Below are 23,003 nucleotides of genomic sequence, written 5' to 3'. Positions count from 1 at the left end.
CCCCGTGGTATAACAGGAAGAGCTTGGGCTGGGGGTCAAGGACAGCCTCATTCTGAATCCCAGCTGCTCCCCTCCTGGCTGTGGAACCTGGGGAAGTTACCAAGCTCGAGCAGTCAGCGTGGTAGCATTAATAGTTGTCATGTAGATGGGTAGCCTTATTGTGTCTTCAAGAATTACGTTTTATGCTTAAACCATATGAAAATGTCCTCTCGTTAGAGGAGAGAGAGTGAAGGTGGGGCAGACAACCAGACCTTGAACACTCCCTCCCTCTATCCCCGGGAGGGTGTGATAAACACCCAAGGCAGGTGGGACCTCACGGGTCGGAGAGCATTCCCACCTCCCTGGGACAAAGATTTTCAAACTCTATAAGCAACTTTTTAAAAAAGGTTTACACAAAACTGTAATCTGTAAAGAGAGTAACAGTAGGCTTTTGTTTATGAAAATATGCTTATGTTGAAATTTATAATAAACCCAATAAGAATGATGAAGCAGTTTTGATTAATACAGAAATTTGAAATAGGGGAGATAATAGATGAGAGATGGTCTTTTTCCTAGAACACAGAGAGAGGTAATTGCAATTTTTTTTTGACAGTTCTCCTTCCAATCAAGTGATACTGGTCAATTAAAGAGAAGAGAGAGAAGGCTTATTATGCCAAAGCTGCCCAAAATATATAGACCGGCATGTGTTTGTCACATGGAACAGATGGGAGTGAACGTTTAAATTATTGCATTTTTTTTCAAGATGCTTATACATTTAAAAAATAAATTTAAAGTAAATGTTACGATGTCTGAGACATCTCCATAGAATCCCAGGGTTTGGCAGAAGACTGTGGGAAACCCTTCCTTGGATCTCACAGCTCCCAAATCTCCATTTGCTCTCCTTTCCTGCTTGGTCGTGGGGCGGATGTGTTGACTTATGGAGAGCTGTACAATTTTTAATGCAGAAAGCCATTTGATATGGAAAATGGTGACGTTCAAATGAGCTGCAGTCTGGCTGACTCTACTGTATCAGTGTCAACGGCTCATCTTGATACTGTATCCATAGTTATATAAGATGTCGCCACTGGGGGACGCTGGGGGAAGGGCACATGGGACTCTGTAGTATTTTTGCAATTTACTCTGAGTCTATAATTATTTCATAACTTAAAAGTAAAAAAAAAAAGTCATTTGAAAATGATTGTCTGCTACTTACCTGTTAGGAAAGAGTACAACCAGATTAATAGAGCCGCGTGCACACCACACGTGTAGTAGATTTCCATGATCTTACCTTAACAAAGTGTCTTTTCTTTCATGCTTTAATGAATGTTTCAGTGTATGCTAATATAATTCCATTTTTAAAAAATCAGTTTACTCAAGAACATACAATACCAAGACCACGAGGTCCTGTGCATTGAGTGGGGCTTTAGCGTCGTGCCCGTTGTGGAGACCGCCTGGCTGGCCCTTGAGACAAAGCTCTCAGCTGTCTGGAAGTCACCCTGTCTGACCAGCTTGTCTGGCTTCTTCTCCAGGGTAATCAATGCTGGGAAGAGCACACACAATGAAGACCAAGCCAGCTGCGAGGTGCTCACTGTGAAGAAGAAAGCGGGGGCCATCATCTCAACCCCAAACAGGAACTCAGCCAAGAGACGGTCCTCCCTTCCCAATGGGGAGGGGCTGCAGCTGAAGGAGAATGCGGTAAGACCCTCTCAAGCCCGGTTCTCAGGTGAGGGGAGCCGCGTCCTCTGGCCCCACAGATGCTCGGCTGATCCAGTGTCCCCAGAATGGAAGAGAGAAAAGCAGTGTCCCCAGAGTTGGTGGAGTGACGGGTCTGTACCAGGGTATCATGTCACACAGTCAAAGCTGAAGGTGACACATGTGTGAAGAGCTGGTGTTTAGGTAAAGAAAACATCCACATCCTGTAGAGGTTTTGTTGCAAGAACTAGTGTAGATAATGTTTGGTGACTTTAAAGAAGTCACTTCGAGGTTTTTGTGAAGGAAGTGGTCTCTGGAAGGCTCTCACAAGGGGTGGGCATGACTCTCCCCATTGGCGTAGAGCTCTGCTGACTGCCCCTTTCTGCCCCTGTCTGTCTCTTAGAAGCGTCCACTTGGAGCCTGTGTCTGACGCTTTTCCAAATTAATATTTGTGTCACTTGGCCCGAAGCCCTTGCATCCCATGGGGCGGGCCTGCAGACTGAATGCCCTATTGACAAAGGATGGAGCGTTTCTCCTCTCTCCAGTCTCTGGAGGATAAAGCAGACACCCTCGGGAGTTCTGAAAGAGCACTCAGAAAGTATAGGGAATAATCGGCACGTGTCTATCTGCAGATTATTTAGTCCTCAGACAAGAGACATTGAATGGGATGACCCAAATGGGGCCATTTATTCTAATAATCTTGTGGGATATTTTTGTATATAAATTTTTATAGAATTGGAGGGGATCTAGGAACCTCTTCTTAGTCTAAGAATTAGTGTCTCCTGTTTACGTGTAGAGAGTAAGAGCACTGATTTATTTTGTTAGCATTAGTTCAACTCAGAGTTAGAAAACACAGTGACCTGTGGAGACTCGTCAGTTGTACTTGTTTTCAAGGCTGAGAGAAGCGCTGATTAGGTCTCTCACAAAGAGCCAGGGTTGAGGACCCTGATGGGCCATGCAGAACAGTGGGGGTGCAGTGCACAGGCTCTGGGCTAAGAGGTTTTGGTGCAGTCCATCGCTTATGAAGCTATTTAGTCTTGGGATAGTTATTTATTCTTTAAGCCTCTGTTTTCTCTTATGTGGAAAGGGATAAGATAGTAGCAACTACCAAATATGCTAGGGAGAGGCTGGTTGGAAGTAGGAAACCCAATAGCCCACGGAATACGTTGAGCCAGCGTCTTAATTAATAAATCCTTGATAAATGTCACTGGTTATTATCCTGAAGTCAGTCCCACTTCTGTCATTATCTGTGGATAATGCCCACTGAATTTTGTATGTTTATTCATTTGTAAATCAGAGATCACACAATTTCTTTTATACCCACTTCACAGAATTATTTTAAGGATTGCATTATTATGGAAAAAGGCTCAGAAAAAGTGAGACATTAATGATAATTGGATATGGCGTGCCAGTGACTTAATGCTGCTCTTGCCCCTGATGTTTTCCCCCTGCCACTGGAATATAAAGTGATTTCGGTGAAAATAAGTCAGTGTTGACATTAGGCCCAAGGCCAGTTGGTGATGGCATTTTTCCTTGTTGCTAAGTTCCTCCTAGAAATGGAGCCAGAAGTAACTTTGTGACTGTCTTTCCGTAAGCACAGTGAAACAAGGGCATAAGCGCTTTAGGATGGAGCCACGACTATCCCTCTGAGGGTTCTGAATCCCTGGGGGTCCGTGCTCCGGGAGGCAGCAAGGAGCTGCGAGCAGAGCCGACACGCCCTGCCCTCCCTTTCCTGCGTCAGCCACAGCAGTTTCACTTCTATCTGCCTTACATCTTTGGCTTCTTAGTAGAATTTAAAGCAAGAGGTGTGCTGCTTTTTATTTAATTTTGGGAAAATATATGTAACATAAAACTTACCGTTTTAACCATTTTTAGGGATATAGTTCGGTGGCATTAAGTACATCCATATCGTTGTGCAAACATCACTACCATCCATCTCCAGAACTTTTTCATCTTCCCAAACTGAAACTCTGTCCTCATTAAACACTAACTCCGCATTCCTCCCTCTCCCAGCCCCTGGCCACCACCATTCTACTTTCCGCCTCTATGAATCTGACTGCTCTGGGTAGCTCATATATGTGGCATCGTGCTGTATTTGTCTTTTTGTGTCTGGCTTATTTCAGTTATCATAATGTCTTCAGGGTTCATCCATGTTATAGGTGTCATAATTTCATTCCTTTTTAAGGCTGAATAATATTCCATTGTATGGATACTGTACACACCGTTTTGTTTATCCATTCATCCGTCGATGAACACTTGCTTCCATCTTTTGGCTATTGTGAATAATGCTGCTATGAACGTGGCATACAGATATCTGAGTTCCTGCTTTCACTTCTTTTGGATATATGCCCGGAGTGGAATTGCTGGATGATATGGTAACTTTATTAATTTTTTGAGGAACCTCCATACTGTTTTCCACAGCAGCTGCACCATTTAGCATTCCCACCAGCAGCGCACGAGGATTCCAATTTCTTCACATCCTTGCCAACACTGGTTAATTTCTGGTTTTTTGGGTTTTGTAATAGCCATCCTAATGGATGTGAAGTGGTATCTTGCCGTGGTTTTGTATTCCCTAATGATTGGTGATGTTGAGCATCTTGTGATGTGCTTATCGGCCAAATATATCTTCTTTAAAGAAACATTTAGTCGGGTCCTTTGCCCATTTTTAAATTAGGTTGTCTGTTTTGTTGTTGTTTGTGCTGCTTTCTAAAAGCTCGAAAACCACAATCTAGTCTGCCAGATGAATCACTGAGCACTTGCTGTGTACTAGGAACTAGATGCTAAAGATTCAGCTGGGAATGAAACCAGCAAAAATCCCTGCCTACAAGGAGCTTGCATTCACTGAGGGAGATGAACAATGAAAGTATATTGCATGGGAGGTGATCGACGCCCTGGAGAAAAAGAGGGCAGGGAAGCAGAGCTATAGGAAGTGTGAGGTGCAAGGGATGGCTCCAGAAGGCATCACTTGGGGAAGAGGTTCTAACAGCCTCGGCAACTGCAAGGACCATGAGGCAGAAACAGGCTCGATGTTCTCAGGAATCGGCAAGGAGGCTCCCATGGCCGGAGCAGAGGGTAAGGCCTGGATTGCAGGAGATGCTCTTGGAAAGGTAGTAGAGTGGAGTGAGGCAGTCTTGCTGGGCCTTGAAGGCCATTATCAGGACTTTGGCCTCTGCTCTGAATGAACAGTTTGCTAGCAGAGGACACTGGATACACTGCTTCAAAGAGGCCAGTGATTTCTCCCATCTAGGAGACATGCCTTAACTCAGATATGCTCGCACTTAGGAAGGGGTAGTGACAGTATAGGGTGCAGGGCAGGAGACAAGGAAGGCGATCTCCCTTGCCCTCCTGTGAATCTGTTCCTTCACCCACGAACATGGATGGAACACGGAGGCTGCACACGGGGCCTTGGGGATAAGGAGATGTACCCAGTACAGTTCCAGTCCTAGAGCTGAGCTGAGGAGGGAGAAAGAGCCACCAAGCAGCAGCACTACGATGGAGTGAGTTTTAGGAGAAAGATAAAAAGTCCAGGTTGTGTGGACGCCTAACTCAGATTGGCTGCTGGTGGTTTGGGGAACAGCGGAAGAGAGGGGTGGGTCAGATGAGGGAAAGCTTCCTGGAGAAAGTGGCATTTGAGCTGTCGTCTTGAAAAGTGAGTAGGAATTAAGCAAGCAAGCAAGCAAGAGAAAGGAGAGTTTCTGAGAGAGGAAACATGCATGTGCAAAGGCAGGTCAGCGTGAGAGAACCCGAGGCATGTCTTCTAGTGTTTTGGAGCACGTGGAGGGTGGCAAGACGGGAGCAGCAAGCACGTTGCACACACAAGGGCCATTTAATGCCCTAATAAGCTGGAATTTCAACCAAATGACTTTAGACAAGGGCATAAGGGAATGAAGACAGGATGGCAGTAGGGAGGCTGACTTGGGAAGGCTAGGGGGGCAAACCCAGAGGCTAAGATGCCCAGGAGTCTGGCTCACGCAGAGATATGGTTGAGAAATGATGAAAGCTTGAAATAAGGCAGGGATTAGAGCAAGGGGTAGGCTGAGAAGAGTTGATGTGAGAGACAGTTGAGGTGACAGGATGATACAGGATCAGAAGAGATGTTGTGAGAGAGACAGTTGAGATGACGGGATGATATGGGCTCAGAAGACATGACATGAGAGAAGCGTCACCAGCAGGACCAGAGGACCAACTGCATGGCGCAGGGAAGAGTTGAAGATGCCAGGTTTCAGCCAGTGGGCGCTGGTCCCTGACAGTGGACCACTAGAGAAGCCACAGGTTTAAAGGAGAGGGGATGGGCAGAAATGGTGGCTTGAGTTTTGAGTATTCTAACTTTCCAGGTGGAAGTGTTTTGTAGGAAGTTAGGAATAAGGGTTTGGGGCCCAGGAGCAAGTCCAGGGAGGCTTAGATTTCAGGAGTCACAAGTCCAAAGATGTTCCAAGAAGAGAGGGAGCTGCAGGGAAGAGAAGTAGTTATGCCGTGGGCCACAGAGAGTTCAAGAAAGATAAGGATGAAAAAATGGGCGAATACTGTTATAAGCAAGAAATGAGACAGCAGGATAAATAACAGCAGCATTATTTCATCTGTGAACATAGAGTTGACAGGCATGAAGGATGGCAAAAGGAAATGCATGGCCTCCCTCCAGAATCCATGTGATTGATTTCTCCCTCTTCTCGTGACCTCTTCCTCCCCAATAAGTGTAGTAAAGTCAAAATAAATATTTCCATCAGACTTCTTTTATGTATATCACCTTTACCTTACTTGAAGATTGAAGAAAAACCTAAAGTTTCCTGTAAAATAACGTTAAATTTGCAATAAGAGGAATTACCATAGGAACTTTTCATGTGTTAGAAACATCAGTGATGTGCAGAGGAATTCAGTAGAAGCATAACTTTATATTTGATGACATTCCTTATATTGAGTGGCACTAGGGGAGCTGGGTAGCAATGAGGTGACTTCTTTTAACTACAGAGAATTGTTAATTGGTGTAAAGATTTTAGGGCAACTTGAAGCAATCCCTCATGCCAATTCATAGAAAATTATTTTATACTATTAGTTCAACTAATCTTTTAGCCAAAGGAGTCAAATTAAGTCTCCTGTTTTAAAACAAACTTTAAAAAAAAAATTGTGGGGGGCGGGTAGCCCCGTGGCCAAGTGATTGAGTTCATACACTCTGCTTTGGCAGCCCGGGGTTCACTGGTTTGGATCCTGGGCATGGACCTACACACTGCTTGTCAGGCCATGCTGTGACAGCATCCCACATACAAGAACTAGAAGGACCTACAACTGGGATAGACAACAATGTACTGGGCCTTTGGGGAGAGAAAAAAGAAAAGGAAGATTCGCAACAGATGTTAGCTCAGGGCCAATCTTCCTCACCAAAAAAAAAAAGCATTACAAAAAATTGGGGTGGAAAAAATAATATACACTATATTCTGCCTATCCTGGCTTCCATGGGGCATTTACTGAAGGAGTGGTTTTTTCTGTGTTTCGCTGAGCTCTTGACAGCAGCGCCTTACTTATAAGAAAGAAAACACAAATTAAAATGTCTGGTTCCATCTACATATAAAGAAAAATGTCAGGAGCTAAAGATGCAGTGTTCAAAAGAAGCCATAAAACTTAGAAGTGTACACATAAAAGAGTTTCAAAGTGCTCTGCCCTGTCGAATTTTAGCCTGAAGAAGTGTTAGGAGAAATGGTTGAATTAATATATTCTCCAGTACAAAATGCTCAGGAATGGAGCCAGTTTGGTTTTTTCAATTTAGAGTTTAAGTGATACAATTAGTGAAATAAGGAAATGAACATCTCTCTTTTGAGGACTAGGGAAGGGAAGTTTGGAGCTCGCTGATGAAGTGGATGTGCAGTAGAGAAGGGTATTTCCTGGGACAGGTGAGGGTGGGGCTTTCCTGTGCCTGGGTGGTGCTGGGAGTTTCTATGTGAAGAACCACAACCCCACAGTCAGGCAGGGAGGAAATAGACACTCCGTGCACTGTGCGAGGCTCTTAACATGCCTGTGCCTCCCATTGTTTCTCTGGGGACATAGAATGGGTAGCTAGGAAAGAAGGGAATCTAAAAGGCTAGCATTTCCAAAGACGCTTTCCTAAGATCGTCCCTTAGGAAAGATGCTGTAAGCTCGTTGAGGGCAACAGCTTGTCCCCAACAGCCTCCCGTCTGCCTCCCACTGAGGGCTTTTTAAGTAACCAGATCCAGAGGTGTGGGAACTCAGCACCATCAGTAGATTTTCGTTCCACTGATGTGAGAGGCTTTAAGGAGTCTTTATAGATCATACTGATGACCATGCACAAGCAAGAAACAGCTTCTCCGAGAGTTTTTGCTTTTCATTTCTCAAGTACCTAGTCACTCCAGGAATGAGACAAGAAGAGGAGGATCCAGATGATTTCCCTGAGGAGGGAGGGAGAGTTCACTCTCAAGGGCACCTTATCACCTTAGTCTTAAGCAGTTCCTGCCTTATGTAAGATGTGTGGACAGCAGAGAGGGCATTTGGCAATAACCAGGACATTTTTTTCCCCCCACATCTGACTCCCTATTTGGAACAGCTTGTTTTTGGCTGACGACTAGACTTGTGGACACATGCATTCCAAGTCTATTTCCCTAGGAGCACCCTTATGTTGTTTAATTTACTCAAAACACATCAAAGTCTGTGGCTTCAGTATCTGTTGGTTCAGCGTCTAATTACAATAACAGGAGATGGCTGTGTCTGCATCGTGGCCAAGTTCATCAGCAGGAGAGAGGAGAGCTGATTATCTTTCTCAGCAGAGGATCGCGCAGCACTGTGGGAATTCAAGGCAAATAGGATCAGATTGGGGTGGGGAGAAGCAAGAAGGGAAATGAGAAGGCTGTTTCAACTCTGTGAACTGAAGATGGGCCTACTTTCCATCTGTTCTCTGTAAGAAGGACTCGTTCACCCCCAGAATGTTCAATGAAGGTTGCTTGTGGTTCCGCAGTGGCAGCCCTTGTGGATATTTGGCCCTCATTTGGCAGTCGGCTTCCTGCAAAGTCCGCGATAGAAAAAGCAATAGGAGCAGCCTTTTGTTTCTCTCATTGTATTTATTACCCGAAATTTTCCCTCTTAATTAAGGTCTTTGTTCTGTGCACATCAAGAAAACATAACCTTTCTATTTATCTACTTAGATTTTTTGAAGCAGGAGTGTAGTGGTTTCTCTCAGAATTCTTTTATCTTTCATCTCTTGGTTCCAGGGACTAGACTTCTTGCCAGTGATTAAGAAGGATGACTCCACCACCAGGAATTGTCCAGGCTGGTGTCAGTTAGAGTGACGTTACAGCGCCCTCCTCAGGGGGTGTTGTTTGACTCTGAAGACCAGGTTTGACCAAGATGTACATGGCAGCCGAGAAGGCAGCTCAAACTTGGTTCCACAGCAGATTTTCCCTCGGTGGCAAATCTTAAAGCTAAAGGAAAACAAATGGTGCCGAGATGGAAATTTCTCCTTGTTTCCCTTGTAATCTGATTTGCCCACAGCTTTAGGTAGTGAGAACATTGGCGAGAGCGATAAACTCTTCGGATTTTTTCTTCTTCCTTTTCTTTTTTTTAAACACAATGTTCAGCATTCATGTATCAGACATGTCACTGATCTTCATGCTTTGCCGGTATCAATTCATTCATCCTCATGATACTACACAAGTATGTACCATTAGTATCTTTATTTTACTGATGAGGACAATGAGGCACAGAGCAGGGAAGCTGGAGCTTGGGTTCGACCCAGGCCGTCCAGCCTCAGAGTCTGTGCTTGTGCGAGGCTGCCTCTGTACCCACCAGCAGCTGGGAAATATGGTGGGGAAGTGGCTTCGGAAAAGTCTGAAAGAAAGGAAGACTAACTCCTAATGTTGATATGGATCATTTCAGTGTAACTTGATGCTAATGTTTTCTTGTTCCCATTATGATAGGAGTTATTTAGCAGTCTCCCCTGTCAGCTCAGAAACCGGACAACAGCTCTTACTGACTCAGGTGAAGAACAGAATGGAAATGAAATGCTTCATCATCTTACTCTCCATTGTTTCTTGCTGCATTATAGAAAGACCATTGTTTGCATGAAACCATGGCAAGAGGAAAAGCCTTTGGATTGAATGGTGATGAGGCCCAGCTCAGCCGCTCGCTAGGTGTTATGTCATGAAAGTTAGTCACCCTCATGGTGCCTCAGTTTCCTCATTGGTAAATTGGGGATAATAGTTCCCACTTCATAGGATTATTAGAATTAAATGAGTTAAAAATATGAAAAGTGGGGGCTGGCCCCGTGGCCGAGTGGTTAAGTTCGTGCGCTCCGCTGTAGGCGGCCCAGTGTTTCGTTGGTTCGAATCCTGGGTGCGGACATGGTACTGCTCATCAAAACCACGCTGAGGCAGCGTCCCACATGCCACAACTAGAAGGACCCACAACGAAGAATATACAACTATGTACTGGGGGCTTTGGGGAGAAAAAAGGAAATAAAATAAAATCTTTTAAAAAAAAAAAAAAAAAAATATGAAAAGTGCTTGAAATAGTACCTGGCATGTAGTCAGTGCTGAATTAATATTATCTGTTGTTGTTCTAACAGTGGGGTTGGCAGCTGCTTTCCGATGCTATTTTGCATTACTTACATTCTTACTGTGAACTAAATTTAGGGAGAAGTGTTTGATGCACAAAGTAATAGTCTGAGCACATTCCTGAGCTAATTTTTGAGTGTACAATAAACCACAACACATATTAGCCAAAACTGTTGTGAACTTCATACTTCCTATCCCTCAGAAATTAATATTTATTTAATAGTGTTTTAAAATATGGAACTAAATTGCCATTTAAAAGTAAAAACTAAGCTTACTAGACCCATCCTACATCTTACTGCCTCATGATGTTGGAGGAATTGAACCGAAGAAATCTGCATTTCATATCGTCAACTCCTGAGAAAGAAGCAGCCTGCTCATTTAAGTTTATGAAATTAAGGATTCTCTCCCACTCGGGAGAAAATATTTGAAGAATTTAGTCAAAAAGAGAGGGATGGTAGGGGCTGGCCCCGTGGCCGAGTGGTTAAGTTCGCGCGCTCCGCTGCAGGCGGCCCAGAGTTTCGTTGGTTCGAATCCTGGGCGCGGACATGGCACTGCTCATCAGACCACGCTGAGGCAGCGTCCCACATGGCACAACTAGAAGGACCCACAACGAAATATACAACTATGTACCGGGGGGCTTTGGGGAGAAAAAGGAGAAAAATAAAATCTTTAAAAAAAATTAAAAAAAAAAAAAAAATAAATAAATAAATAAATAAAAAAAAGAGAGGGATGGTAAAAAAAAACCAAACTGTGCTGTGTGGGCGTGATTCAAAGTGGATAGTGAGAGAAGGGGCCGGGGAAGGACTTTCATGAAGTTACACTCAGAGATGATGAGGGATCATCTCTACTTCCTCATTGGCCCATTCTCCCTCTCGCCGTGTTACTGTTATTGTGAAGCTCAGGTGAAGACCTGGAGACTGAAAGCACTGTGGATGGAATGCCTACAACAGATACTCCAGATTCGGAATTATCATCCTCACTGTGAGACCTTGAAAACTGGCCAGAACCTTCACAGAAATCAAGCCATGTCGTAGCTTATAGTGGGGAATCAGAGGAATGCGTGCATCTGTTGCCCCCGTGGGAAGTCAGGAATCCCTTTTCTTGGGCCATGAGAAAGGAGGGAGGCAGGCACATCCTCTGCTCAGACACTTGGGCTGTTCCTTTCATGCTGTCGATGCCGCCCCTCCTCACCTGTTCTAAATACCTGCCTTGGGGTAGGGAAGGGAAGATGCTGGAGCCAGTACTGGTGTCTTCAGAGAAGGCAGCCAGGAGGCACCACTTCCTCCCTTAAGACAACTGTTTCTAGAGTGGTAATCTCCAAACCATCAGTTAAAGACAGTTTTTTTGAGTATGTGCTCCCAATATATTTGTTCCTTTCTTACATCAACCGTACTACTCTTGATCCATCTAGTAAATATTTAATAATTATAAAATATATTAAATTTTTTAATTTTTACATAATAACACCTGACAGTTATGAAGTGTTTATCATATGCCAGGTATAGTTCTAAGTGTTTTTCGCGCAGTAACTCGTTTACTGTCTTGCTAAGTAAGAGCGGATTTCATGTTGCCGTCAGCTAATATCTCAAGGCATGGTTCCTCACTGACAACAGCGAGCGTGATTCCATATTTCAGCTGTCTCCTGGAGCATTTCAGATGCTTTTGGCTGAATTACTGCTCTTGTCAGATAGGACTAGATTGGCATTACCGAAAGGAGGCTGTGCCAGCTGTGTCATGTTCTTATTTGCTCATGTTTTCTATCAGCAGTTTCTTTGTAGGAATTTTTTACAAACCTGGTGTCCACTTTGTGGGGGATACTTTAGTTAAGAACTTAGTAATATGAGGCACACGACCACTTAGTTGGGGGCACATGTACCCAGCGATGGGTCGCAGTGTGCCAAAGCTGATGGATATGCGAAAGCTCCCGGGCTGCATGAGTGTTGCGGAGACGGCTGACTTCCCTACCACGTGGGGGCGCCAGTGTCAGTCCGTATGAGAAATACCAGCATTAGGTGAGAGAATATTCAAGATTCCTACTTTTCCTCTTCCATGCTGACTGTTATCCCCGTCATGTGGAGCGCGCTCGTCTGGGAGGGAGGAGCGAGGCAGGGGGTTTGCAGACGGGTAGAGCCCTGTGCAGTGAGGGAGAGAATGCGGAGCCCTGGTTTCTCTAAGCTGGTACAAACGTGTCAAACCTCATTCCTTGGTTTTCTTTGTGTTTCCTGCCTTACGTCTCAACACTTCTGCCAGGCTCCACAGGAAACGTCTGAGGTTTTGTCTAGACTCTCCCCATCTTTGTCAGTACACCATCAGAGGGCTCCTCGTTGCCTCCGAGAAGGCTCCTGAAGGCTCTTTCGCCTGTGGGTTCCCCGGAGTTGAGGTGTACAGGATGTGGCTGTTTCAGTGGGGCTAAAATTTAGCCTACTAATTTTTGACATCCTTGATTATAATCACACCTGAAGCTGAACGGACACAGGCTACTTCTGTCAGAACTCATTTCGGCTCCTTGTTCAGGAGTAAATTTCTGTTTGGAGCAGTCTTATATTTGCTGAAAGGCCCAAGGAGAGCCCTTCCCAGGTAGAACTCATTAATTTAAGTTCTGGCATTATGCGTGATCATGAAAATGGGAAAAAAGAAAATAAGCAATATTATTAAAAAGCAGATTCTAGAACTTTTCAGAAAGCAGGATGTAACATTGGGCCTGCTTTAGAGAAACCCTAAAAGAGAAACTGTGAACTTTAAACTCCCAATTTGTCACCTTCTGGAATCTTCCTTTATCTGGCTCCAGGTGTGTTCCTGAAAAGAGGTAGGAATGTGTGTGTGTTGTAAATTACACACAAGACTATTGTTTTTACAAATGAGATAATTTAGAATGAAACTGGAAAACTGCTTCAAAGTTATTCTTTTGTGAGGCGTAAGTGATGGCTGCCAAATTTAATTGTGTGGTAGGTCAGGAAGGAGCTTGATGTGGTTTTTCTTGAGGTGGAGTGCATTTCTAATTCATGTTTATCTGGAGCAAAAACAGGGGAAACGTTTGTTAAAATGTGTACTGGTAGTAATTTTGAAATTCCTTAGGTCAGGAGCATGTTACTCTAAATTTGAAGGGTCGAGCTTTGCCTCCCGGGCTGGTGCTCCAGTGATATTTGCTGACACTACCCGAGAGTGATGGAGGGTCACTGCTGAGAAGTCGTAGCAATCAGGTGATGGCCCGGACACGTATGCAATTGCTAGTAAGCCACAAACAACATAAAATAGCGCAGGCAACACTGAGTAGTGGAAGGCTGGAGAGTAGTGGAAGCTGGGGAGATTAATTACACAGGGTGTGTGTACTGAGAAGTTGGAAAGATCCCTTGACTTAGAGTCTGGAGGAGTGGTTTCAAATCCTGGTATTACCACATACCAGTAAGATTACTTAACTGTCTGTGCCCCAGTTAAACCATGGGGAAAATGGGATAAGGACACCCACTTGATGGTGGTGTTGTGGGGATTAAACACAATAGGTGGTCAGTAGATGTCCTTTGAAACTTGGACCTGCCATAGGGAAAGTAGTTGAAGAGGAATAGAAGGGACAAGAGTTGCACAGTGGAGGAGGATGAGCATCCCATGTGGCAGAGTTGAAAGGAAGGAGCTAAGGGAACCCTTGCTGCTCGCTGTCCACCAGGCCATTTAATAGTGGGTGTAAGTCATTACTACCACTTCTGGCTTTTTTGTTTCTCCTATATGCTGGACACAGTGCTACACACACTATTTATTTTTTGAATTGCTATACAGTATAATTAACTTTCTCCTTTTGGTATACAGTTTTATGAGTATTGACATATGCACAAATTCATAGTCACCACCACCATCAGGATACAGACAGTTCCGTCACTATAGATTCCTCCCTCTTTCTCTCCCATAACCATGGTCCTCTGCACTTTTAATACCTGTTCATATTCTAGATTGTTTCCTCCAAGAGCTTGGAAACCATGATATTTTTATTCCTTCTGCCTCCCCAGTGCCCAGCAAGAGCCTGGAACGTAGGAGAGCAGACTGAGATAATTGTTAAATGAATGAATCCTTACTGTCTATGTCCTAGTTTCGTTTTGTTCTTTATCCTTGTTCTTTAATTAGGAAACAGTTGAGGGAAGTTAGAAAACTTACCCAAGAGTACATAGTAGTAAGTTCCAGAACCCAGGTTTGTCTTGATCTCAAGCCCGCGCTGTTTCCATGCTAAGCCTCTTAGGTCCTTGTGCTTCCTTGTTGCGATGCACCTGCCGAAGGCCGCAGGATCAGAACTTCCCAAGCCTGGCTCCACAGCACTCCTAGCTGCAGAGGCTGCAGAGGCGTTCCTGCCCTAATGCCCCAGGGCAGCAAATGCGGCTCCTGGTCTGCCTTGGCAGGCTCCAGAATCTCGCCCCGACCTTACCTAGCCCTCAAGATCAGCCTTAATCAGGCGACTGTCCACATGGGCCTCCATATATAGTCCTCTTTTCACCTGCGTTGCCTACTAGTTGTTCCCTTTTTCCAGAAAATCCTCCCTCCCTCAATCCATTATTGCCCAAGCAGGGTAACAGACAAGCATGTACAATACAATGAATGCTCCGGCAGGGTTGGGCTCAGGGTGTGGTGGGAGTTCGAGGAGGAGGTGATGTTTAAACGAATACAGCAGGGGGTTAGGCAGAGGGCGTGGGAATAGTAGTAGTTTGCTTAATTAGGAAACCATGGCAAACGGACGGTAAGCCACAGGGACAGTGGCCCTGGAGTGACCCAGCCGGGATCACTCAGCTGACCCGTGTGGGAGCTGCCATTCGGATCCAGAGCTCCTAGTCCTTAAGTCATTGTTCTTTCCCCATGACTTTCCTCTGAGTGAGGCCGCGTGCTCCTCTGTTTATGGGGCTTTCAGTTGGTCATAAAGGTTTCTTCCTACCTCCGTTTGACTGACTGTCTTTTCAGGCTGGTATTTCCCTCCTAACCGGCTCCACACTTTCATTCTTTGTTCTCTCCTAAGCCTCATAGTGTAGTTTGAATGAACCTTGAAAAACATGCATCAGTTCTGTCACTCCTGCCTCAATCAATGGCTTTTTGTTACTGTCAGGCTAAATCCAAGATCCTGCATGTGTCCTGGAGGGACTGAGTGGTCTAGCCACTACTTGCCTCTCCAGCCTTCTCTTAACCCCCTCCTTGCCCGCCTCACTCCACATCCAGCCACATGGGCATGGTCAGTCTCCTCTTACTCATCATGCACCTTCCACCACAGGGCCTTTGCACCTGCTGTCAGTATTCTCTCCTCTCCCCTCCTTATCTTGAGAACTTCCAAACAGCCCTCAGCCCGGTCCTCATGTCCTCAGGAACTCTCCTCCAAAATGTCCCTCTGCAGGCTGGCCTCACAGCACCAAGAACCTCTCCTGGTAGCCCTCCCCAGAATTATGATCTTACATTTATTGGTGTGATTATTTGATCAGTGTCTATCTCCCCCAGTGGATTATTAAGATCAGACCGTGTCTGAGATCTCTTTCATCCAGCATTTCTCCCACTGCCTACTTTCATGCCTGTCACACAGAGAGGCCTCAGTAAATATTTGTCGACTAAAAAAACCCGACTATTTTATCTCTCAGCGCCTAGCAGAGAATTGGTTGGAAACAAGGTTTTAAAGGGCACACACAGTAAGGAATGGCCTATGTCACCATGATTACCCAGATGCACAAGGAAAATACCGTGGGGCCCGGACTCTCCCACTCTGAAGCATGTTATGTTAACCTTGGTTTTATTTTAGTCACAAGGATTAGAAACTACTATATAGTTGGAACTTGTCATAAACTACTTTATTCTCTTTGGGGTGGTGGTAGTAGGGGGGCAGCATCCAGCAGCATTCTAACATGGCCACGAAAAAGAAATAATTATGTGATGTGATAGAGGCCCTAACCATTGCTACAATGGCAATCATTTGACAATTTGTAAATATATTCAATCAACAACCAACATGTTGTACACCTTGAATTTACACATTGTTATATGTCAGATATATTTCAATTAAAAAAAAATAAGAGGGACCAAAAGAGCTTTATTTAATGGCTTCAGCTAAATAAGGAATTCGGTATTTATTGCCGCTGGGTAGATCAGCCTGGTAGTCGGAAGTGGATGTTACATGCGTCTTATGTATTTTCTATCTCACTCCTCCACATGGATAATAATCCAGCTCCTTTTTCCTCTAGCTAAGATCTTGCATGTTGTGTGACTTACACATGGCTTTTAAAAGGGTTCATCCTGAAATAGTCTAGAAATCACCGGGCAGGTACTAAATCTCTGGTCGATGAAGGGACATGGGCTGCCTGTAACTTTAGGGTGGGAAGAGGAAACAGAGACTGTGAGTGTCAGCTGGGAAACTGAGGAAGGTAGGACACAGGAGAAGGACATTGGAACTGGTTGCATCTCGTGAAGCCTGGACTAGACCGTGTCCGAGGGAAAAACATGCTTTAAAAATTCAGGATCTAGACCAAAGAATGGAGCAATTACCTGAGAGTGTAAAGGCCCTAAGGGGGAAAACTGAGTCCAGTTCTTTTCCTTGAAGAGCCTGCGGAAAGGGCCTGACTTCCTCCAAGGCTCCAGGCCAGGATGCTCTGGGGCAGTGGGAGAGGGACGGGAGGAGTTAGAGGCTGAAGCAGTCGGGAGGACTTCCTGTTTGCTTGGAGTTTGGCCTCAAGCATCCACGTGTCAGAGTCAAGTAGATCTTGACCTCAAGTAGTAACTGAGCAGGTGGTTGTTTGGGCTCCTCCCCCCGGCAGAGAGGAGGGACGCTGCCTCCCTTAGGTGGTGGCAGCAGCGGCGACACATTTGGGGGCCCTGCCCTGTTTTTGCCGTGTTTTGACTCCACTGTCCACAGACCAGACAGACAACCGAGTGGATGGCTGAGCCTGTAGCGTCGCCAGGTCGGCGTGACCCTGGGGCAGCGGCCACTGGCTTCTCACTCCCCCTGTCGCTGTCCCCGCAGGACTCGGAGGGCGTTTCCTGCCACTACTGGTCGCTGTTCGACGGGCACGCGGGCTCGGGGGCGGCGGTGGTGGCGTCCCGCCTGCTGCAGCATCACATCACGGAGCAGCTGCAGGACATCGTGGAGGTCCTGAAGAACACGGCAGTGCTGCCGCCCACCTGCCTGGGCGAGGAGCCCGAGGCCACGCCGGCTGCCCGCACGCTGACCCGGGCCGCGTCTCTGCGCGGAGGCGTGGGCGCCCCCGGCTCGCCCGGCACCCCGCCCGCGCGCTTCTTCACCGAGAAGAAGATCCCCCACGAGAGCCTGGTCGTCGGGGCCTTGGAGAGCGCCTTCAGGGACATGGTAGGTGTCGGCCAGGGCCCTGGAGGGCGCCTTGAGGAGCTGGGAGGTGTCTGCGGGCCCAGGTCCTGGAGGGCATCTTCAGGAGATGGGAGGTGTCTGCGGGCCCAGGTCCTGGAGGGCATCTTCAGGAGATGGGAGGTGTCTGCGGGGCCCAGGTCCTGGAGGGCGCCTTCAGGAGCTGGGAGGTGTCTGTGGGGCCCAGGTCCTGGAGGGCGCCTTCAGGGAGCTGGGAGGTGTCTGTGGGGTGCAGGTCCTGGAGGGCATCTTCAGGAGATGGGAGGTGTCTGCGGGGCCGAGGTCCTTGAGGGCGCCTTAGGGGAGATGAGAGGTGTCTGTGGGGCCCAGGTCCTGGAGGGCACCTTGAGGAGCTGGGAGGTGTCTGTGGGGCCCAGGTCCTGGAGGGCGCCTTCAGGAGATGGGAGGTGTCTGCAGAGCCCAGGTCCTGGAGGGCGCCTTCAGGGAGCTGGGAGGTGTCTGCGGGGCCAGCAGCATGGCCGGTGGGCCCTTGAGCCGAGTGCTGGCTTCTTGGCAGTCTCCCTGGAAGGGCATCCGGGACCCGTCCCCTTGCCGCATGGTCCGTTGGAACATCTCCCTTCTGCTGCAGGGCTTCCATTCTCCATCGAAGCTGGCGCTGAGAGAGGTCTGGCACTGAGTGCTGGCAAAAATTAAAAAGAAGATGAAAGGGGTACAGTGCGTGAAGTAACAGGCTTAATAAATGTGAGCGTCGCTGCCTCTCTTTCCGCAGACTCCTGCGGGTGCCAGTGGGGACGATTCCACCTAGTTGAAACGTGAGCGTGGTTGCCATCTGCTTTACACACGTGTGTGAATTCCAGGTGTTTGGGAAACAGAGCTTCTAGTAAAGTGCTCAAAGGTACCCTTCCCTTCCAGATATGACCTGAGAACAGCTCCTTTACCATGACTGGCAGTGTGGTTCTCACTGCCTGAAAAAAGTCGGGCCGACAGCCAGCAATCATTAGTTTCACTTGGGAACACAGATTTGTTTGTACATTTAAATTTGAGTGTGTCTGATCAAGGAGTCAACCTCACTCCTGAGAACACACTCGGGTGAGAGGACACTGAGCACAGTGCTCACAGTGTCCCTGGCTGCCCCTCTGCCCGGCGAGGATGCACGCCGGTCTGCCCCTGTGCTACCGCCTGCCCTCTCTGAGCCTGCTTTCTGCTGAGACAATTATTTGGGTTCCAAAGATTTTCTCTCCTGAGCAGCAGCCTGTGTGCAGATAAAGAGTAAGAGGTATATAAAGGGGTGGTGAGGACCTGAGTAAGGTGAGTGACAGTAATATCCTTAAAACCTGGAGATTAAAAAGTGATAACAGCCTGTTAAGCAAGAGCAGCCAGAAGCAGCTGCCCAGAACTGAGTGTCCACACTGCGCAGGCTCAGGGTCTGCCGACGTCAGATCGTGGGCTAATGAGAGGAGGAAAATAAATAATAGTAAACAGCGTCATCTGGTTTGTTTGTAAGGCAGAATAGTTCAAGTATTCACACCTCAAATTTGCACCCTCTCCTTGTCACGTAGACATACCCTCTGATTAGCAGCTGGTTTAAAAGGCACCCCTGTCTCAGAGCGTCTGGTCATCTTCAGTCCCAAGAGAAACACAAGGAGGCTGGAAAAGATCACTTAGGAGAAAGGTGTCAAGGTAGTAAGATTGACTTCTGCTCAGACTTGGTGTAAAGTCTTACTCTCAGGGAAGCTCTGGTCGGAAGAAGTGCTTCTAGTGTTCAGAAAGCTAAATATTTAATGGAGGTAAAAGTTTGACCATGGGCTCTTGCTCTAATGGGAGAAAAAGTCAGTTTACGTGATAGAAGTGAAAAACCAAAGACACGTTGGGTTTTCCGTTCTCTCAGTAATTGCTGGCACCTGCGACGCTTTCCTGGCAGCGGCTGTATTCTCAGCTTTATCCACTAGAGGCCACTGTCGTGCTGAGTCGGCCTCCAGCGCGTCTCCGGCTGTTGGGGGCCGTTACTGGCTCGGGGTGACAAGAAGCAACTTTATTGGAAAGGAGAGGCTCATTCTTGTCTTTCACATTTTTTTTTAGCTTTTAACTAGCCAGTTCATTACCTGAAATTTTTCTTGGAAACTTCGTTGTCAGCGAAAATATTGTTTCACTTTCCCGTGTCATTCATTCAGTCGATAAATATTCGTTGAGAACTATTTGCCAGGCCTGATTGGGAAAGAGCATTGAGCCAATTAGGCAAAGTCAGGTATTAAACAAGGAAAATCTGGGAAGGGCCTGGGAGGAGAACGCAGGGTGAGGTAGGAGTCAGAGAGAGAGACAAAGTGGGAGTGATGTTGGGGGCCGGAGGGAGGAGGAAAGCAGACAGAACGGGGGTGGCGGGGATGGTGTTCTGGGCCAGGAACCCGTCTGAGTGAAGAACCACGTCAGAGAGGGAACCCAGATGGACCAAAGGCCCCCAGCTGACGTCCACCGTGGGTAGAGGATCAACTTGAAGGGTGGGGATGATGGACCGTGAATTGGAGAGACGGTCTGGAGCCCACGTGCAGAGGACCCAATGCCCCAGATTCTGAATTTTGGGCTTTCAGCTGTACCTGCTCTTCTCCCATCCATCCCACCCCACACCTTCCTCTTCGCAGTTTAGTTTTTCCCAGGTTGTCTCTCGAGCCTGTAGCGAGCTAGAGCCCTGCCTGGACTTCGCGCCATGTGCTTGGCCCTCTGAAGTGAGAATCCTCATTGTTCTCTGGTCCTCTGTGTGCTTGAGAGGCTGGCTCTGCCTCCTGCTCTGCTAGGGGCTGAGCCAGCTGCTGCCTGTTGGCCCAGAATAATTATTCACACTGCCCCCTTTTACTCTCAGAAGTGTCCCTGTGTGGGTGACATCTTATGTTTAATCACAGAGAGAGGCTCTTGCTTTTTCCTCGCTTCGTCAGGGACTTCAGGAAGAACCTACTCTGGTGTCACAGAAACGTGCCTGACTTACCGTTAAATGGCTTGGGGTGAGCTCCAGAACCCACCACACAGACGTTATACAGCATCCTCTTGACTTAATGGCCTGGAAGGCCTTTGCCAACTCATGAAACACGTTTTCCTTCCTCCCCTCTCAGTGTTAGGTTTCTGACAGTCAGTGTTTGAAGGTAAACTTTGGTTTTGTGAAATGCCCAACACGTAGCCGATTTCCTTATCTTGGTGGCCTGATCTTGGCGGTTCCCCCTCAGGCCTTTCAGAGGGGGCCTGGTTTGGAATTTCCTAGATGTTCCTTTACTTTTTCCTCACGATGGCCAGCCACTTTCTAGCTTTCCTGTGTCTAGGTATGGCAGGTTTTGTGCTGTTCTGATCCCCCATATTAGGAAAACTCAATATTAAATAAGATTCAGCCATTTCTACTTTGTGGCTTTCTTGCTTTCTCTCCCACTTTTAATCCCTAAAAATTCCCCAAGCCCAGCAGCTAATCCTCAAATCTGCCTCACTGGTGACATCTTTGCAGCCACCCCTCCTGGGATCCAGAATGTAACTTAGAATATCCCTAAAGGCCAGCTTGCCTTTCATTTGGGGTTCTTCTTTATTTCCAGCCATTTAGAGTGGAGAGCCAGAGGTCTCTGGTCTCTCTCTGTCACTAGTATGTACTGAGCTTGTATTTGATAACCAGCGTCTGCTAGACACCATGGCTGTCTGGAAGTAAGAGATTAGATTTTGTATCTGGAGGCATTAGTCATCACACATTCTGTGAACCTACAGATACACAGTATCTCATTTATTTGGATGTTCTAAGTAACGCTAAGTGGGTGGTGAAATGTTGACATCTATCTGAAAGAGAGAATCGGTTAAGAAGATTCAGAAACACCAAGCCAGAATAAGTAGTACTTATTTCCAGGAAAAAGTAAGTACTAGTTGCAAAATAGAGACTAACACAAATGGGGGGGATAAAGCTTTGAATAGGAGAGAGGAGAACAGTTTCATCAAATACCGGGAGCTTCTCTGAGGGCGCCGCTCATCCTTCCCCTTCGACCCTTGGTTGCCTGGCGCAGCGCGGGGCTTGTGGTGAAGGTGACCCCTGACCACTGGCCCCTCAGAGTCATGGTGTGTGTGGCGGAGGCAGATTTGCCCTGTGGCCCCCTTCTGTGTCTCTTCTTGGATCTTCATAGTGAGAAGGCTGTGTAGATGACTCCTCCAGTGTCCCCTATGGACAATGAACCATGGCTTCCTAAAGGACTGGAATCTCAGGAGCTTTTGACTGACTTCAGTTCTGCCAACAACACGTTGTAGCAATGCCTACTTTAGCAGCGAGATTTTGTCACCTGTTATGGTTAGGTTGTTGTTTGGCCCAGGATGATGGATGTGAGTGACAGTCTTCTCCCTACTTCCCCAGCTCCCAAGAGCAGTGTTGATAGTCAGCATTTCAGACGCATGAAGGAAGTCACTTCCATCCCCCGTAGATCTCTGCCTTTCTGCCGCCTACAGGAGTTGAGTTCTGCACACGGGCGGGAGGACCTCAAAATTCTGTCCTATTTCCTTTTCAGTGAGAGTATAGATTCCTTGCCACAGTGAAGAATGTTCTAGAACTTTGGTTGTGATGAAGGGAGGAAAAATGGCAATTTTGTGCAGTAAAACCACTACACATCTTCCTGTTACTGAGCCAATGGCTGGAAATCCCACTCAGCTTGGCTTTGTCGGTAAAAACCATAAGGTGACACTACGGTGAAAAAGAGGCGAATGAATGCAAAGCTTATTTATAGTTTGAAAATCCTAGTGTTCTCAAAAGTTAGCATATTCGTGCAAAGTTGTGGACCTGCGTGTCTGTGTTGAAGCTAGAATTCTGTTTTGGTTTTGGTAGAACAGGAAGTTCCTCCAGGAAGGAATGAGCTTCTGGTTCCACTCACAGCCAGCAGGTGGCAATATCAGGCAGCACGTGCTGGTTTTTTCCTTTCCGCCTGCCTGGCTGACAGATTGGCTTGTTCTCAGAATAAACTGAAATCAGACCCAGATACTAAAACCATGCAGAATCTTATTATTTGTGACTGACACTATTGGCAGTGTGCTCAGAACCGTGTTTTAACCCAGCCAGGGGGCGCTGCCAAGTCCTGTTGAAACCACCCATCACTCGCTCCTTCTGCCGTCTGATGTTGCTTTCCTCTTGCAGCCTGAAATGGGTGGCTAACAAGAATGATCCTGGAGTTGCATCATCTATGGGACTTTCCAACCGAATTACAACCATCCGGGGCAATACATTTTCTTTCTTGAAGTTCTTTTCTGCTGAATTGGTCTCATTTCACACACCCGTCTCTTCCCTTCATTGCCCCTACTCTTCCTTTGCAACAAAAAGGAGCAAAATAAAATCCCAAGTCTTGGGGCGGGCCTGGTGGCACAGTGGTTAAGTTGGCACATTGCACATTCCGCTTGGGCAGCCCGGGGTTCAACAGTTGGGATCCCTAGTACTGATATGGCACCGCTTGGCAAGCCCTGCTGTGGTAGGCATCCCACATATAAAGTAGAGGAAG

At 46.7% G+C, this 23,003-nt stretch overlaps 1 protein-coding gene across 2 annotated transcripts in view; it reads left to right on the top strand.

Annotated features, from left to right (window-relative positions):
- PPM1H (protein phosphatase, Mg2+/Mn2+ dependent 1H) overlaps positions 1-23,003 on the top strand; it is a 230,819-nt gene that overhangs the window by 86,324 nt on the left and 121,492 nt on the right. For both annotated transcript variants that reach the window (XM_044756404.2, XM_014860942.3), the window contains exons 2-3: positions 1,509-1,674; positions 17,194-17,535. In XM_044756404.2, the coding sequence (XP_044612339.1) occupies positions 1,509-1,674; positions 17,194-17,535 (508 nt within the window). The remainder of the gene's footprint in view (positions 1-1,508; positions 1,675-17,193; positions 17,536-23,003) is intronic.

Source organism: Equus asinus, chromosome 22, assembly GCF_041296235.1.
Source record: "Equus asinus isolate D_3611 breed Donkey chromosome 22, EquAss-T2T_v2, whole genome shotgun sequence".
In the NCBI taxonomy this organism is placed as follows: Eukaryota; Metazoa; Chordata; class Mammalia; order Perissodactyla; family Equidae; genus Equus; species Equus asinus.
The sequence above is the reverse complement of the archived record's forward strand: the minus strand, read 5'-3'. Positions and strand labels throughout refer to the sequence as shown.